At 33.4% G+C, this 19,596-nt stretch overlaps 1 protein-coding gene across 3 annotated transcripts; it reads right to left on the bottom strand.

Annotated features, from left to right (window-relative positions):
• Positions 1-1,962: 1,962 nt before the first annotated feature.
• Positions 1,963-14,422, bottom strand: LOC117329713. Of its 3 annotated transcripts, XM_033887799.1 has the most exons (15): positions 14,141-14,422; positions 11,438-11,600; positions 10,409-10,509; positions 9,811-9,936; positions 9,349-9,531; positions 8,683-8,798; positions 7,928-8,045; positions 7,724-7,732; positions 6,850-7,445; positions 6,160-6,261; positions 5,183-5,392; positions 4,333-4,437; positions 3,610-3,626; positions 2,683-2,739; positions 1,963-2,447 (listed from the first exon to the last, which is right to left on the bottom strand). In XM_033887799.1, the coding sequence occupies exons 1-15, from the start codon at positions 14,187-14,189 to the stop codon at positions 2,432-2,434; spliced, it is 1,968 nt and encodes a 655-aa protein (XP_033743690.1). In that variant the 5' UTR covers positions 14,190-14,422; the 3' UTR covers positions 1,963-2,431. The 3 variants fall into 3 exon arrangements, with proteins under 3 accessions (XP_033743690.1, XP_033743687.1, XP_033743689.1); XM_033887796.1 differs by lacking the exons at positions 2,683-2,739; positions 3,610-3,626 and having other exon boundaries at positions 14,141-14,417; XM_033887798.1 differs by lacking the exons at positions 2,683-2,739; positions 3,610-3,626; positions 6,160-6,261 and having other exon boundaries at positions 14,141-14,414.
• Positions 14,423-19,596: the final 5,174 nt, after the last annotated feature.

The raw sequence follows: 19,596 nt of genomic DNA, 5'->3' as shown, positions 1-19,596 counted from the left end.
TTGATTATGATTAAAGCATCATTTTTATCAAGGAAGAATGTTTTCCATATTCGAATTGGTGACGACATATAAATCAACATTTGACAGTAATTGAGGAGCATTTGACTAGTTCAAACTCAGATGAATCCAAGAGGCGTGTGGTTCGATCCGCACTCGGGACGGTTTGTTTCTCAGAAAGCGGACCTATCTACCGTAGTCGTATCCTTACACATTCTCTGGATGAAAAGCAACAGACCTCGTGTACGTTGTTCAGTGAGATAACAACAAGTTTGTCATCCTCTCAAAATGACGCTGAGCTATATCAGAAAATAAAGGTCTCTATTACATGCTCTGATAACCTCTTCGATATAATCAGCCTCGAATGAAAAGGAAACTCCAAGTCGGCAAAGAATAGTGGCAGTTTGTTGCTATAGTAGTTTGTACGACAGATAAATGATGGAAATTTATACACATATTTGTCAGAGATGAAATTACAGACTCCTCCAAGCAACATCTCAGTTATATTATTTCTGAAAACGAAATACTGACCAATCAAGTATTACTATCATGAACAGCTTAACAAAAAGGTATCAGAGACCTTGCAAAGTCCTCTAATATCACCTTTAGATATATTGTTATATTTAGATAAACAAAATGATTTTGACCATGTTGTTTAGTTATACCCTGTAGAACTACATACTGCTCTGCCTCGATAAATACATAAAACGTAACCAATCTAAACAGCTTACAGGTCAGTTGTATGATAAATGTGATGATACAAATTTTCGAATTAATTATTTTCCATTTCTAGATAGTAACATCCCTGCTTCCCTTATCTGCGGCGTTGACATAGCCATGCTGATATGATATTCAAAAGGACTAGTTTCCACTAGTTAGATTGGAATTATACTTCATCGGAGGAATTGCATCCCACCCTATATCATCACACATTTTTCAGTGCCACGTTATTGGGTTACCTTATTATATGGAGTCTTATTGTTCAACGGATGTATTGAGATTTCCCCTCACATACATGTAGTTAATGTTCGACCATTGTATGTTAAAAACAAAAGCTAGTGCTAACTCATGTGGTTCCTCCGTACCCGACAATAAATAAGTTGACTTCCAATGAACTTCAAATTCCAGATAAGTCTTGGCATGTTTATCACCTTACATCTGATATGTTCAAATGGTGGTACTGCTTTGTTCAATTTATCTTCGGTATTTGAATGTTTGAACACGAATTTTACCCATTGCCATTAAACATGTATATGTATATGTATATATTTAAAACAAATATTGTTTAAGACAATTGTTTAAGGAGGATAGATCTTGCATTATAGCATAAGCACTATATTGTGTCAACATTTTATGTTATTATTTTCGTCGCGTGAAATTAATACGTTGTCAATGTGATTTCCTAAAAACTGATAATTCGCAGGAAATGTAACATCTATGGCGTCACCTGAGATATAATTCTACTCGACCAAATATTCTTTGATAAAAACGAAGTTTATCATAGCCATTTATGTATCCGTTTGTCAATCACCTTAAATCAGATTCACTGTCTCTAATCAAGAAATGCCTCAGAAAAGAAATACTGTTTAGCTAGAGTTCGTTCGTAATTGATAATTTACACTAACTAAAAATCTGAGCTCAACAACAAATTGTATTTATCCAAATATATCCATTTCTGAGACATGTACAATGTCTTTATTTTAAATGTGTTATATGTATATCACATATATGTATATTTTTTACCATCAAGGGAGTATCCAGAATCTGTCAATTTTATATGTTAGTGTATTGTATTACGTTATTTGTGTCCGTCCTTCACCGGAAGTTTTTTTTGCATAGTTTGTAAAAATATTAAAAAAAATATATAAGCTGGACGCAACACAATGTATTTTGTAATATACAGCCGTCCCTAAACACAACAATAGATATAATTCCGTGCACTTTATGAAAGAAAAGTAAGAAATATACAATACATAAAAAGGATTTATTGAATAATGCATGAAACAGGAATTACCAATAAATATTGATCATCCTACACGATACAACAAAAGAACAGGGATGTAGTACATTTGATTTATGATTTTATACGACAAATACATATAAATGTGAAGCAATGTTCTCTGTGGTCGGGGGAGAAATACAAACAATTGAAATCCAATCACATACTCTGATGCATCTTTCGCTAGAACGTTTCCTCATCATATTTTAATTTTCCTCACTTTTGATTTCTTTCCTTTCTTTCCAACAGCGGAGCTCGAACCTACATTTGGACTTGTAATCGCCTGACTCGCTAAATTCCACATGCCACGCATTTTCTTCCATAAGTCATCATTTGCCGGTTTTGAAGGTTCGTAAAACGTGACCTTCTCCGGAACCTTGACTCGAGTAGATTCCTGGGGTAAAGCGTCCAAATCCGTATTTGCTCTTCTGAACATCACCATGCTATCGTCCTGTGATACATTGAATAACGAAAATAAATTCTGATGTACAGTAACCAAAATATAATACAAAATCAATTACTATCATTATTTGTATAATTTTAATGGGATTACCTCGAGCAAATTATAAAACACAGGAAACTTCGGGCCTGGATAGGAGGGATTGAGGTGAAGGCGGGTCAAACGTACATGGTAAGTAATGGTACGTATACTTAAAAGTGATAATACATTATGAATGGGGACCTACCTCCCGACCACAACTCCTCGTTGATCGAAGCACCAATTCTGTTGTTTCCATGCGTCCCTTCAGAATCAAGTCATAAACAAAATAACTAACATTCAAATCCAAATACAATTAAAAGCTGATTTTTTTCTGCTTATAACGTCAATCGGTTTTAAAGACCTACTACTACCCTACAAGATTTATTCATCTTTCTGTCCTTTGGCAAATCATTTGACCATGAAATTGAAATTCATTGTCACTAGGTCTTGTATAGTAAGAAGCTAATAATTGTAATAGCAAGCATACTATCGTTGTAGTTTTATCAGAATTTACTAAAATTAAAATTAAACTGGTTAGATAACTATTCAAACCCTGCTCTTGTGTCCAATTCTTCAAGGTAAGCCTGTCATTATAATATGCATTCCTATTCCATAGGGATTTATGCGTATGTTGGATTACGCGATGACTGTCAGGTAAAAGATAGACTCGTGTTCTATGTAATAAAACATTTTTTTTGTGAGAAAAAAACAAATCAAACCGTGTGAACGTGTGAATAAAATTTTGAAAAGTGGATACTTTCAACGCCATGATTTGAAGTTTTCGGCAGTTACTTGATTGATTCATCAAAAGACCTTCCCGTAACGGTTATTATCATCAATTAACTCACTGAACGTACAGCATTGATTATCTCACGAAATATTGATTGATTGATTGATTAATTGATTGTGTTTAACAACACGTTGACAATCATGATCCAATTTGGGCCAAACAAAATCTTGCTATTTGAAATTTTAACAAGCCTGTTGTATATGGAACTTTAAAACTGTTTGGGTTTAAAATCACGTGACACTAAATGACTAAAAATAAATTATCATATATCTGTATTGAGCCGAAGTAACCTTAAGTTTATCTTGATACCAGAAACAACATCATTCTTGCAGAGTGGCTTACCGTATTGGCGTAGATATCTGAAAACAAACAATAGCCCCTATACACCTTGTGACCATTAAGATTACACAAAGCAACTACAAAACAAGGTTGGGTCAGATCTACAATCAGGTTGTACACACATTTGATTCATACGTTAAGGGGAAAGGAAAGGCGAGCGGAAAAGAGGGCGAGGAGAAAGGTTTTAAAATCGAAAACAGTGTACATGTAGCATCCAATGAAGATTGGAGTAACTTCAGTACGCAAATGTTAAGATATAGGGTAAAATTTGGAACTAATGTAATGAGATTTTGGTACATTTGGAACAGATACATTAGGAATTAATTTTACGAGATTTGGGTACATTTGGAACAACTGTTACGAAAGTTGGGTAATTTTGGCACGGTACTGTTCCAGAACATGACTGTTACGGGATTCGAGGTATTTCCCAATTAACTACATAAGTTATTAAATGCAAATCATGACCGATATAATGAAAAATAATACTGATATGTTATCGCTTAGATCATTTAATTTTGTAATAATTTGTGATATAGATTTCATCTTATTATGGGATTATATGAATTCCAGATTTTGTCTCTCATTCGACATTTATATATGAATATAAATTACAGTAAAATAACAATTTCATCATTTTGTGATATGAAAGATATATCTATACCGCTGTATAGGCATATATATCTATATATGTTGAACGAAACCACAGGAAAAATACAATATACGTACGTTGATATCTGCCTGCTCAACCTGCGTCATCGTTGGGGCGGTTTTGGGTGTGGTGCCCCGTCGCAGTCCCCAGCTACTAGTTGGTGGTTTCACGATTGGCGAATCCTGATTATAATAGAAAAGTATCAGCCAGTTTAGTGAGAAACCTTTACCAATAAACATTTCTTAAAATGTATCAAATATATCAGTGGAGTGGCTATAGTTACGTTCTTTGTGCTAATTGAAGATCATATATATTTATTTCTATGAGATACATTTTAATCTGGAGATTGTCCCAAAGTCGCATACACGTGAAAATAGCATTTATATATCAAATTAGAATCATATATGGTTGATGTTGAATCTTTAGTATAAATCTACATCATGAAGATGCTTCGTCCTTCTCGGACTCACCAGTGACACAAGCGATCAAAGATGAGTCTAAAAAAATGTTAAAGATGGTCCCATCCAGATCTCGACATTTCTTTTGACAATGACAATTATCTATTTTTTTATCTATATGTTAACCAATATATTTATTTCATGTTATTTTTAATATAATATGAAAAATATTTAATAAATAAAATTAAGCCTCTCCCCATATATTCAATGTCGCGTTTAGTTCAATTTCGATTTTCTTTGATATCCGTTTAGATTTCAACAGTTTTGGCTGCTTAAATCACAGAAGCATCCTAGTTGTAATATTACAGCTATCATTTATTGTTGGTTGATTACTACTCTAGTTGTTATAATATTTTGTGCATTTCTTACAAAACAACTGAATAACTTACAAAACAATTGAATTACTGCAAATCTAAACAAATTTGGCAAAAATAAAACGTTAATTGCATTCAATATCAGGATTACGTACCCGGTTACTCGACTCCATTGGGTGCTTTAGAATTGGCACCTTCTTCCTCTTCTTGACGAGGTCGGCCAACGTTTCTCCTCGTTTCATCCTCATTTTGTAAGCCTTCTCTCTGAGCGATTCCTCCTTAACACCGGATGTTTTGGATTGGAGATCTTTCTCTTTTTCGTCCACTTCAGGCAGTCCATCTTCTCCTTCTCTTGTAGTCTTGATCTGTGTCAACCATCTACCCATTATCAACTCTTCAATCTTGACTATTTTGATTATTGATCAAAAGTGCCGATAAACATTTTAAAACAGAAAAAGTCATGATCATAAATATGATCCTATAAGAGGTAGATGTCGATTTTGAATATGTATATCATGATTAGTCATATACATGTATCGCCTATATTCATTTTTTATAACTTATTGAAAACACTTAATGCTTAAATTTAGTTTACCAAAATAATAAAATTAATCATCATAAAAATTGCTTCTATCGAATCTAGAATTATTTATGATTTTCAAAAAAAAATGGCACGTAAAAAGTGTTCAAAGGTTCACTTTAAGAAATTTTCAAAACTTACCATATTGTTAATATTATGGAAAATTTCTGTTAGTAAGTTAGTTAGTTACACCATGACTCCGTCGATGATGATATGTTTCATCTTACCAACCATAGTCAGTGTTCGATCGGCGTCTCTGTTAGTTACCTCCACATTTAATTAGGACAGGTACAGGAAAACATGTTAGTGACATAGATTAGTAGATGTACTTAATATACAAGAATGCAGTTTTCTCTTTATTCGTCAATTAAATTATGCATTTTTGTTCTTTTCAGCGATGTTAGTTAAGATTGCTTCCACGTTTCTTCATCTTAACGAAAAATAAAATAAAAATAAGGAATAGAAACAAGACTTGAAGTGAAAAGCTTCCACAAAATTAAAGAAACATGCATTCTCACATTGATATAAACCCTGAATCCCTGAGGTACATACCAAGTACTTTTTTTTCTTTTTCTGTCGTTTCGCTGGAATCTTCAATAGAAGCGTTGAGGTTCCGAAAGTGATTTTATCTTTTGTATTTAGATGCTTTTTCTTCTACAAAACAGATTACGCAGCAGCTATAAGGAAATACCTAACAACTTGATAAGTTTATACTACTTTATACTATGTTTAATACAAGTGAGATTTTTTTGGCATGCAATGTATTTTCGCTAGCCTTTCGGTAATGTTAATCCAGAAATCAAAAGTGATATTTTGAAGATTTCCTCTACAAATAACTTAATTCGTGTGTTGGACTTTTTTTTCCAAAAGTAGTATTTTCGGATTTTTTTTTCTTCTTTTTTTTTTTAGAAATTCAAATGGAAACTAATAATAAATTAAATGTAGGATATATCATATCTCTCAAATCTCAGTATGTAACCTATGTAGTCTATGCAACCTATTCTTTTGAAGGATTGAGATAAGTTACATTTAATACGATAATGTCTGATATGATATATTTCTGTCGAAGTTAAATTGAACGGGTAGGAATAGGATTTGTAAACTAAGGACATGGGCAGCAAGCTGAAGGGTTCGGCACTCAAAAGGTTTCATAGGATGGATAATTGAGTCCTATAGCATAAAAATACATTTAACGATGTCCTGGGACTCAAAAAAATTGGGGTTTAAGCATTGGTGACAAACCATATGTGAGTGAGTGTTCCTTTTGCTCTTTGCATCAGATTCCTTGTAACTCTTCCCATCTTCCGTTGTTGTCGAAATTCGACTTTTTGCACTTTTCCTCCGTCGACGTCGCTTCTTTTTATTTTTAGCACTGTTGACATCCATCACTGTATTTTCGTGTTCGTCCGGGGGTCTCGGAGTAGCAGATTGAACAATTATCCTGGGAATATCGTCAGTCAAAGAAAATTCAGTGATATCCTTCACTTCGTAATCATCATCATCAGAGTCTACGTCTTGCCCATAGTCCTCTAAATCCGACAATGGCGATTGTAAATCGTCCTCACGTGCTGAAAGAGGCATTGAAATAACGATAGATTCCTCTCGACGTATCGTGTTTCCATTCTTGTCTGAACGTATCACACCATCGTGAATGTTTTTACGTCTGTTACGAATTTCGCCATTTGCAAACTTAGGATCTGGTCTTGCGGCCTCCTCTATTTTCCTCTTCTCGTACTTCACCCAACAGAAGTAGCTGATTATACACCCGGTAATGATAAGAATGAGAGGTATCACTACAGCGAGAGCTATGGTGGCAGCGCTCACGGAGTCTGATGTCGCTGAAAATATAAATTCAATAATGATGCTTAATTTAAGACCAAAAACCGCTACATCCTATTATTCATGTCTCAAATTACATAGATATTTGAAAACCTTTGTGTCTATTGTAAAGCATTACAGAATATTGAAGAACGAAACATATTATTCTCCTTTCAATGAACCAGCAATATGGAAATTTTGCGGGTTAAGGCTGGTAAGATTATTAAATACGTTAATATAAGTACACCTTATTTGATTTTTTCTCTGCTTGCTATTAAGATATAAAGTGCATACTTACGACAAGAACCTGTTAAAAAAGAACAGAAAAAAATTGTTTGAAAGATCAAATTACATTTAGTTCACGAACTGTATCGCGACAATTAATTTCTTGGATAAGCTTATTTCGCGATAATTCAATCTAACACTTCTGCGACGCCTTAACATATGCCCCGAATATTAGGCAGACAAAAATAGCAACAAAGCACCATTGAAAGAGTCTTACTTGAGAGACTAAAGACGAGGATGGCTCCTGGAGAATCGACTGTGGTAGATGTTTGGTTTTCATGACATTGTTTAGGATACTGTGTGATGTACCGGGTATTTCCAGATGTTGTCATCACCTAAAGACGGAGGCAAAATAAAATTATTTGTGTTGAAATATAAATCCGTTTTGTCTGACCATTGTTTAAGGGGTCAGTTGCAAATCAGGCATTGAACTATATGCTGTATTGTGACAAGACAATTCCAATTGTTACAGTTAATATGGTTCCAGATGCACACTGTGCTTTGCTTTCATTTGATCATATTTTTAATTTCTTTCTCATTAATCGGATTATAAGACAATTTGATTTCGATTCTTTCTTCTGTTAAAGTGAAAAATTTCTTTAAATGGCAGATGAAAGCAATCAATTCATTAGAGAGCGATTAATTCTTTGTAAAGACATTCCATATTCATGTTGATATTTTACAAATACATCAGGACAAAACTTTTTATGCGTTCGAAACATAACGAAAGTGTTATTTAGTATACAAGTATGTAGGTATCATCAAAGATTCACATGGCTAAAACAGAAATTTCTAAAATGTTCAAAGACACAGTTTTACATGTTGTTAGTTTGAAAAATCATAAAAACTTCTCTAAAACACATGTTTGGAACAGAAAGGGGATATAGGAACAGTATATACAAAACAGGGTAGGTTGTCATGGCGACATTTATTATAAAACTGAATCTATTTTATAGATAAGGTGAAACCTACCAGACAGGAAAAACGGTATGTAGAGGATTCGTCCGTGGTCGTGTCCGTGTTGTACATATTTATGTACGTACTTGAATTATATGTTAAACTGTTGAGACAATATAACAATCCACTGCCTGTAACATAAATATGTATATATTTAACATTACACCTTAACTGTTGAAATAATTTACTATTTCAAACACTTGCTATTTCCATCGCTAATGCACATTTGAACAAATATATATTATATTCCAGAATGTAATTGTTTAGCTAACTGAAAATCGGACAACGACATCAAAATTAAATTTCATTTTCGATCTTGCTAGTGCCATTAAGGAATTTTTATGTTAATAATTTTCAGTATATTTTCATTGCATTTAGTTTTAGGTAAACTGCAACGCGTCTGGATTGTCTTCATATAATTTCCATTTACATTACATATAATATATATTTATCACATAACTTTTATTAACAGTTTGATGTACTTTATTTCTGTGGCTTTATTTGTAGATTTATGAAAAAAATAACTGAATCAACAAAAACATCTTTGCTGATTAAACAATTTTTTTTTGTTATAGACTAGATGATAATTAATGAAAGTTATATATTGTATATGACCACTTCAATATCTGAAGTAACATCTTTTGTCATAGATTTGACATATTTACATCCTATATTACTTACTTGAATACATAACCATCTGGGTACAAGATGAGTATGACAAGGTTATATCGGTAGAAGTGGTACACACGTCAGCAGATGTTGTGTTACCAGAACATACGTCACTTCCGCTTCCGTCGTCATAAGTGTAAGTCCATAATAACCGGATGTCGGACGGGCAGTTTGTTCGGGCACTGGTACTCTCGCCTGATGTAAGAATAGTAAAGGTTAGCAAAATGAATATGTTGAAAGCAAACATAAACTTTTTCTTTTAGAATTGAATAAAATAATATTAATTTTGATATATGTCATAACCTCTCATCAATTTTATTTATTGTTATTTTATTCAATTCGCAAAAGGAGTATTTCAATTAGTACAAAATTGATTTAATGCCATGTTTCTTTAAAATTATTACGATGTAGACCAACTACAATTTCTGAATTTACACCCGTTAAAATGCTATTATTAAAATATTGTTTTATTACCATCTTTGACTAGCACGTAATATGTTCCGGTTGGATAAGATGACCGGTCACACACGTCCGAATTGGACAGAGGGATGGACGGATTGGACGTCTTCAGACGGTCATTTCCAGCAATGCTGTTAGGATCTATCGGTAACAAAGAAAGGGGACATATTGAGACGTGTAAAACCAGATAATTACAATAATGATATAAAAAATGGAAATTGTCGACGTTGCATTCATAAAATTGCATTGTGCATAAGCTATCACGTTATTCATTGATACTACTGAGGGTTTTTCTTTGTCTTAAAAAGACGTGATTCTTAAGACAGTTTAAAAACATATCTTGTGTGTTTGCAACCCTCTCATTTTAACAATACTTATTAAGACATTACTTTTAAAACATTAGGTAAAACAATTGGGTGTATGTTATGTCATATAGCTTAACGTTTTACTAAATATTAAATGAATTTTAACTGGCTCCCACCCGCCCGGCCCCTGTCACACCTTCCGTTTATATACTAATATCTGCTTTGCCCTATAATGATCCAGATGAAATTTTATCAAAATCCATTTTGGCGTTCAGGACTAGTAGGGATTTAAATGTAATGCTACTTACCTGAGCCTATGAAGTATGTGAATTGCGATGACGATACCTCTGTCAATACTAAACAGAGGTAGGCCTCAAACGGAAGGTTATGGTAGGTAAACGCTGGTGATCTGTGAACAAGAGGATATCGTAGTTTCAACGAGAAAAAAACGGTTGAATGGAGTAAATAAAAATAAATATCCTGAAGACGCTAATAATGAATAATCAGTCACGAACATCAAATGGCTGAAGCAGATGCCAACGTATTCGTGAAAACAAACCATTTTCTGTACCGCGTGCGGTACCTTTGGTGTTTGGTGGCTGACATGCCACTAGCATCTGATGAGGAAAAATATAATACGAGCCAACAATATCTCACATGTAACTATAACGGTCATTAGTTTCATACTATTTACGGAGGCACTGTGGTCTAGTGGAGGGGCCGCGGTGGCCGAGTGGTTAAGGTGTCCCGACACTTTAACACTAGCCCTCCACCTCTGGGTTCAAAACCTACGTGAGGCAGTTGCCAGGTACTGACTGTAGGCCGATGGTTTTTCTCCGGGTATTCCGGCTTTCCTCCACCTCTAAAACCTGGCACGTCCTTAAATGACCCTGGCTGTCAATAGAACGTTAAGCAAAACAAACCAAACCAAAGTGGTCTAGTGGTAGGACACAGGGCTATGTGACACAAGGATCACTAGTTCGAAAATGATGTATGGACCGATTTTTTTTATCCTTATCATTATGAATGCACATGTAAAAAACACTTACCGGAGCTGTGATTGTAATGTTTCAATAGGGATATCATAACTGCATAGCATGATATGTTTTGTTATGTCACAACAGAAATTGGTGTGAACTGAAATATCGCCATTGTTAATTTCATATAAAAGTATGTTATCCAAGTATCTGCAAGGCGATGTTGTTAATATGATGAACAGAACCTTGCATTTATTCCATTTTATTCCAACTACTCACCAAACTCACTTAATAATTACACTTATATATCCATTGTACCTCAACACAAAGATTATCAATTTTATTGTAGAATATACTTACTTCAAGACATACTGTGACCCGGAATATGAATCACAGGTGAAAGTGAACGTGCCGAATGTGGTGGTGGCATAGCTGAGAAGCGAATCGGACGTGAAGGTCATAGAACCCTGTTCGCTGCTGGTCCAGGACCCCACTAGATTGGTAGGCAACGAGCACGTACATTCTGGAAGGTTACAACAAAATTATTTACGAAAATGAGCACGTACATTCTGGAAGGTAACAACAAAATTAAACATTATTTATGGAAATGAGCACGTACATTCTGGAAGGTAGCAACAAAATGATACATTATATACCGAAATCCTGAATAGAGAAATTTATTAAAAGAAATTCTATTTCCGCATAATTAATTTTCTTTATAATGAGTTGAAATTCATAAAATTAAGCTTCCTTACTGTCATAAATATTTACTATCATTATTAATATAGAAGCTTGTCGGTCGGCAATTGAAACACTGTATATGCTCTTTTTTATTATGTTTCATTTATTTATTTTCTGTGTTTTGTATTTCCTAGAAAAGATTGACATCGCGATAAGAAGGAGCTGAATTCACATTGTCTTCTTGAAGTTGTTTATGCATCTGTAGTTTTCCAACTTTATCGATTTACATGGCTAGAACGCCCCATCGTCTGTAATTTGTAGGTCAATTTCGGTCATCCAGAATATATATTACTTAATTTAGATTATTCTTGCAAGTTATCCATTAAAATTTCCAAAAAGCCTTACCTAGAATAAGTAGTTCTTTAATTTTAGTCCTTTGTGTTCCAATGCTACGATTAATTGTAATAAGTTACTTTTCAGATGTATAAAGTGTACTTGGCAAATTTCCAATATACTTCAACATATAGATGATTTAATATATAGAAATTTTGTATATTTGAATTATTGTCACTATGCTTTGTATCAAAAGGAAAATAAAAACATTTTGCAAAAAAAAAAAAAAAAAAAATGAAAATATCATAGTCGTGATGCGCACTGTCGTACGATTCGCTTGTTGCATATATGTATGTGTTTTTCTGTCAAGTGAGTATTGGTTTTATCTATGGAGAAACCAGCCGAAACAATATACTAAGGTAGACCAGTTCAATTAATGTAAAGTAAAATACCCCTCAATGACCATTTGACCTTACGACCAATCAAGGGGAAAGAGAATGTTCATATCGGAATCTGAGGTATACCGGAACATGTGTTGCGATAGACTGATTGGGAAAGGTGTCTAACTGCACGGAACACGTAATGATATACAAGCTTCTGTATTAATTATCCAGCAACAACTGTAATTATTCAACCACAATGGCTAATATATACAACCACATTTGTAATTATTCAACCATAATGGCTAATATATACAACCACATCTGTAATTATTCAACAACAGCTGTAATTATTCAACCACAATGGCTAATATATACAACCATATTTAAATCACTGCACATTTGATGCTATAAATAACAGCTCAGTGATATTTTAAGTATCATTACAATGGCTGTACATTATATAATCGTGATAAATCTATTCATCTACTATTAATAATTAAATTATATAATATCAATAATATACCAATAAATCAAAAGGGTAAATGTTCCTGTCTTTCTATATATAAACATTTGTCTAAGCACATTTTGATTTCAACAAGTTTTGCCCTTTTAGTCGCTGAGGAAATCTTGTAGGAAAATAGATATAGTCATGTTTATCCCTAATAAAACCATTAGTCAGTTAAACCTGTTATAATGGACACCTCTGTATAAAGGACACTTGTCTGTAAAGGACAGCCTCATCAGTGCCACTCCTTCCAATTTACTATAAAATTAATCTCTGTATAAAGGACACCTGTCTATAAAGGACATTTTTATCTGTCCCTTTTATGTCCTTTACAGACAGGTTGACTGTAGGATTATATTCACAATCAAAGAGGCTATTTCCTTAACTATTTTAAAATATGTCATTCGCTTCATTGATCAATTCACTTAATAAAATATATTTTTATCATAATAAAGCTGATAAGTTCTGAACCAACTGCATGAGAAGTCAAAAAAACAATCTGATATAATTAATAGAAAAACACGGAGGGGGTAACGTAACCTCAAGAGGCATATCTGCTTTTGTCGTAAAAACAACTAGCATAATAAATATCGAATTTTCTGACATTTATATATAAATATACTGTATTAATCAAAGTTTCATTTCTAATCAATTCATAATTTAAGTTCTGTTCTGTTTAAGATAATTGTATTTGGTAGGATTATACATAATATAGAAAACTGACAACACCGTTGAACAATAATGATAAATAATAGCGATACATTATCTGAGAATAAATAAAAAAAAAACTGCAGGTAAGAAATGAATCAAAATTGTTTGCCTCACCATAGTTAGAAGTAAAAATATCCTTTAATTACGCAGACGCATGACGCGAGGTAATTTATAGATAAATAGACATTCGGAAATAAAATAAATGTAACTCGTGATATAAAAAGTATTTTTGTAGAAGACATTCAGATATATTCACCTTTATTCCTATAAAAATATTGGAACTTCGCTTGTTTTTAGAGTCATCTAAGCTATTTTATTTTTATTGCAGATAGTTTTCTATACAGATTACCAGCTTTCCTAAACAGCAGTAATTGTCATGCATCACATATTCACAAAATTTGATTCCAAATTTTAACTAATGTTATTCCCTTAAATTTGGAGAGAACATACCTGAATATCGGACTAGGAACGATATCCATAGCAACGGACCAATCCCCATGATCGCAGATCGGTCCCTCCTTATTAAGACCACTGCCTACGTCATATCACCAAATGACGTCATCATAAATGTCATCGATTGATACACAGGGGTGTCATCTTTATCACACTGTCACATTCAAATACGTCTTGTGGAGGTTTGGTATCGTAGGCAGTGCTGGAACACCTTGCCAGGTAGGGCTCGGCTAATCACATTCAGCAGGGGAATTGCACTAAACTGATTCAAGTCATTGTTTAGGTACGGGTATCGAGTATTTAAGGTATACAATCAATTGTTGTAACAAAACTAGATCAAATGGAAACTATAATAAATCGGATTATATCCATTTTCAGTGGTAAGTTTCCTCAGCAAAGCCGTTCAATTTATAGTATTACGGTAACCAGGGTCGATTAGCTGAAGTATGGTTTACTTAATGACATTTAAACGATACATAAATATCATGATAAATGTTTATTCCTTTTCTAAACTTTGACAAATATCAAAACTTCAAATTCTGACTTTGAAGAAGGATTCAAATATTCAATGAAAGAAAACGCAAGAAATATACACTATAGATAAAAAAGATATGATATTCTGATATATTGTGTAAACTAGCGAGCTTTAAACAACTAATCTCAGCCTGTAAATTCGTCCAGGTTTGATCCGACATTCGACAAATATACATGAACAATGTGTACCACTTGTACTAGAACGATAATTCCCGAGGTTTTACACAACATAAGCTATGTGTAAGCTATGATTCAGAACAATAATTCCAGAGGTTTACACATTACCATTTAAATTGAATTTGTCTGGACCGAAGAGATTACAAGATTGACTTTTATCGCTTATTGTTCTACTTGTTCTATTGTTCTATTGGTCACAATAGGGATACATTAGGTATGTAATACTATGTATACACGGCATCAACCTTGTGATGACCATGCTATTTTATTGTACAATGATACATGGTCCCAGTATCTATAAATGAGTTCTGCTTTACTCTTTTAAGTGATGACAATGAAGAGTACTTTATTTGTGTTGGCGCTATTGTGTATTTTGACCCAATGTATTATAAGTAGGTGGTATCGTTGCCATTGTGTGTTGAGTGTGTGATATATTTTGCCCGTGTGTGTTAACTTGAGGTATATTTGCCCTTGTGTACCAATCTTTGGTATATTTGCCCTTGTTTGTCAACATTTGGTATATTTGCCCTTGTGTACCACCAATCTTTGGTATGATTGCCCTTGTTTGTCAACATTTGGTATATTTGCCCTTGTGTGTTAATATTTGCCCTTGTGTGTCAATCTTTGGTATATTTGCCCTTGTTTGTCAACATTTGGTATATTTGCCCTTGTGTACCACCAATCTTTGGTATAATTGCCCTTGTTTGTCAACATTAGGTATATTTGCCCTTGTGTGTAAATATTTGCCCTTGTGTGTCAATCTTTGGTATATTTGCCCTTGTTTGTCGACGTTTGGTATGCTTACCCTCGTGTGTTAACATTTGGTATATTTGCCCTTGTGTACCACCAATCTTTGGTATAATTGCCCTTGTTTGTCAACATTAGGTATATTTGCCCTTGTGTGTAAATATTTGCCCTTGTGTGTCAATCTTTGGTATATTTGCCCTTGTTTGTCGACGTTTGGTATGCTTACCCTCGTGTGTTAACATTTGGTATATTTGCCCTTGTGTGTTAATCTTTGGTATAGTTGCCCTTGTTTGTCGACATTTGGTATATTTGCCCTTGTGTTTTAGCGTTTGGTATATTCTCCCTCGTGTGTTAATATTTGACCTTGTGTGTTGACACTGTGATGTATTGTACTTTGCATGTTGACGGTGTCGTTGAATTTGCCCTTGTGTTTTGTCCTTGTGTGTCAAAATTTGGTATTTTTACCCTCGCGTGTCAACATTGGGATATTTACCCTCGCGTGTTAACATTTGGTATATTTGCAATGAAATGTTGTTCATGCGAAATTTATGTTGTGGTTTTGAATGTTTTAGGCTTATGTACCTATGCTATGATGTATTAAATGTTCTATTTATAATATAGATAAATCTTTCGATGATGCTACTTATAAATTGTCAGTGAGTATGTGCTATGATATAGTTTGCCATTGTGTGCTGAAAGATATCAATGTGCATTTTTTTCTAATTTATAAGTATAATTTTAACACCAGAAACCTAGACATCTGAAAAATATATTATACTATTACAAAAAATTAGGACCAGAAAAAGCATTCTACTCAACCGATGTATTTGAATCAACGTTCGTGCAATTTTTCTAACTTTAAAATTTAATTTTAACACCAGATACCCAGAAATCTGAAAAAAAATTGTACAAGTGTTAAAAATTAGGACATGAAAAAAAATCGAATTATATCCGATGCATTCGATTCAAGCGTATTCGACACAAGCGAGTTTTACATGCTTGTATAAAAAATGAACTAGATCGCAGACGATTCTTACCTTAGTTAGACAGGTGACATAATTTGATTACCTGTTTTTACGTCAGAATAACAGCATGTAGTCAAATACAATCGTGTACCATTCAGGCTATAGCTTATGGTATTAACCTTAGTAAGTTGGAGGGAAATGTTTAACGCTAAAAGACCGCGGTATAATGGCAAGTATTACCATCAATAAAGGGATCGGGCTGTTCTAGCCAACACATAAAGGAAAATATGCGTGCAGAAACACCTGAATATATCTTTATTATCGTTGTTACCGTTAAGTTGGTAAATCCCATGGGCTGATATTTACAGTTGTCCCAGTTGCAACTCTTTCGTGGGTATTAAATTTCGCACAAACATTAACATATTTGTGTATTTATTTATATTCGCTGGGATTTATTTTCGCGCTTTATTTACTGACCGCGAATAGAGAGAAATTAAATTCCACGCAAATATTACTAACTATAAGTTATAAGTTGTAAACGCTATGTAGAACAGGTAAGTAAGATGTAAACATTATCTACAACAGGTAAGTAAGCTGTAAACACTATAAACAACAGGTAAGTAAGATGTAAACACTATCTAGTACAGGTAAGTAAGATGTAAACACTATCTAGAACAGGTAAGTAAGATGTAAACACTATCTAGTACAGGTAAGTAAGATGTAAACACTATCTACAACAGGTAAGTAAGATGTAAACACTATCTAGAACAGGTAAGTAAGATGTAAACACTATCTAGTACAGGTAAGTAAGATGTACACACTATCTAGAACAGGTAAGTAAGATGTAAACACTATAAACAACAGGTAAGTAAGATGTAAACACTATCTAGTACAGGTAAGTAAGATGTAAACACTATCTAGAACAGGTAAGTAAGATGTAAACACTATCTAGTACAGGTAAGTAAGATGTACACACTATCTAGAACAGGTAAGTAAGATGTAAACACTATCTACAACAGGTAAGTAAGATGTAAACACTATCTACAACAGGTAAGTAAGCTGTAAACACTATAAACAACATGTAAGTAAGCTGTAAACACTATCTAGAACAGGTAAGTAAGCTGTAAACACTATCTACAACAGGTAAGTAAGTTGTAAACACTATCTAGTACAGGTGAGTAAGATGTACACACTATCTACAACAGGTAAGTAAGATGTAAACACTATATAGAACAGGTAAGTAAGATGTAAACACTATATAGAACAGGTAAGTAAGATGTAAACACTATATAGAACAGGTAAGTAAGATGTAAACACTATCTAGAACAGGTAAGTAAGCTGTAAACACTATCTACAACAGGTGAGTAAGATGTACACACTGTCTAGAACAGGTAAGTAAGTTGTAAACATTATCTACAACAGGTAAGTAAGATGTAAACACTATATAGAACAGGTAAGTAAGAAGTAAACACTATATAGAACAGGTAAGTAAGCTGTAAACACTATCTACAACAGGTAAGTAAGATGTACACACTATCTACAACAGGTAAGTAAGCTGTAAACACTATCTAGAACAGGTAAGTAAGATGTAAACACTATCTACAACAGGTAAGTAAGATGTAAACACTATCTAGAACAGGTAAGTAAGCTGTAAACACTATCTACAACAGGTAAGTAAGTTGTAAACACTATAAACAACAGGTAAGTAAGCTGTAAACACTATATAGAACAGGTAAGTAAGATGTTAACACTATCTACAACAGGTAAGTAAGATGTAAACACTATATAGAACAGGTAAATAAGTTGTAAACACTATATAGAACAGGTAAGTAAGATGTAAACACTATCTAGAACATGTAAGTAAGCTGTAAACACTATCTACAACAGGTAAGTAAGATGTAAACACTATATAGAACAGGTAAGTAAGATGTAAACACTATATAGAACAGGTAAGTAAGATGTTAACACTATATAGAACAGGTAAGTAAGATGTAAACACTATCTACAACAGGTAAGTAAGATGTAAACACTATATAGAACAGGTAAGTAAGATGTAAACACTATATAGAACAGGTAAGTAAGATGTAAACACTATCTACAACAGGTAAGTAAGATGTAAACACTATCTAGAACAGGTAAGTAAGCTGTAAACACTATCTACAACAGGTGAGTAAGATGTACACACTGTCTAGAACAGGTAAGTAAGTTGTAAACATTATCTACAACAGGTAAGTAAGATGTAAACACTATATAGAACTGGTAAGTAAGAAGTAAACACTATATAGAACAGGTAAGTAAGCTGTAAACACTATCTACAACAGGTAAGTAAGATGTACACACTATCTACAACAGATAAGTAAGATGTAAACACTATATAGAACAGGTAAGTAAGCTGTAAACACTATCTACAACAGGTAAGTAAGATGTAAACACTATATAGAACTGGTAAGTAAGAAGTAAACACTATATAGAACAGGTAAGTAAGCTGTAAACACTATCTACAACAGGTAAGTAAGCTGTAAACACTATCTAGAACAGGTAAGTAAGATGTACACACTATCTAGAACAGGTACGTAAGATGTAAACACTATCTACAACAGGTAAATAAGTTGTAAACACTATCTAGAACAGGTAAGTAAGATGTACACACTATCTAGAACAGGTAAGTAAGATGTACACACTATCTACAACAGGTAAGTAAGATGTAAACACTATCTACAACAGGTAAGTAAGATGTAAACACTATCTAGTACAGGTAAGTAAGATGTAAACACTATATAGAACAAGTAAGTAAGATGTAAACACTATATAGAACAGGTAAATAAGTTGTAAACACTATATAGAACAGGTAAGTCAGAAGTAAACACTATCTACAACAGGTAAGTAAGCTGTAAACACTATCTAGAACAGGTAAGTAAGATGTAAACACTATATAGAACAGGTAAGTAAGATGTAAACACTATCTACAACAGGTAAGTAAGTTGTAAACACTAAACAACAGGTAAGTAAGCTGTAAACACTATATAGAAC

This window comes from Pecten maximus, chromosome 6, assembly GCF_902652985.1.
Source record: "Pecten maximus chromosome 6, xPecMax1.1, whole genome shotgun sequence".
NCBI lineage: Eukaryota > Metazoa > Mollusca > Bivalvia > Pectinida > Pectinidae > Pecten > Pecten maximus.
Note: the sequence above shows the minus strand (reverse complement) of the source record. Positions and strands in the feature narration are given on the sequence as shown.

Coding starts and splice junctions, on each gene's coding strand:
- LOC117329713 (XM_033887796.1), bottom strand. CDS start 14,189: ATGGGGATTGGTCCGTTGCTATGGATATCGTTCCTAGTCCGATATTCA. Junction 10,510..11,437: donor GGGTCACAGTATGTCTTGAA/GTAAGTATATTC, acceptor TCTTGTTCACAG/ATCACCAGCGTTTACCTACC. Junction 5,393..6,159: donor AAAAGAAAAAAAAGTACTTG/GTATGTACCTCA, acceptor TGGTTGACACAG/ATCAAGACTACAAGAGAAGG.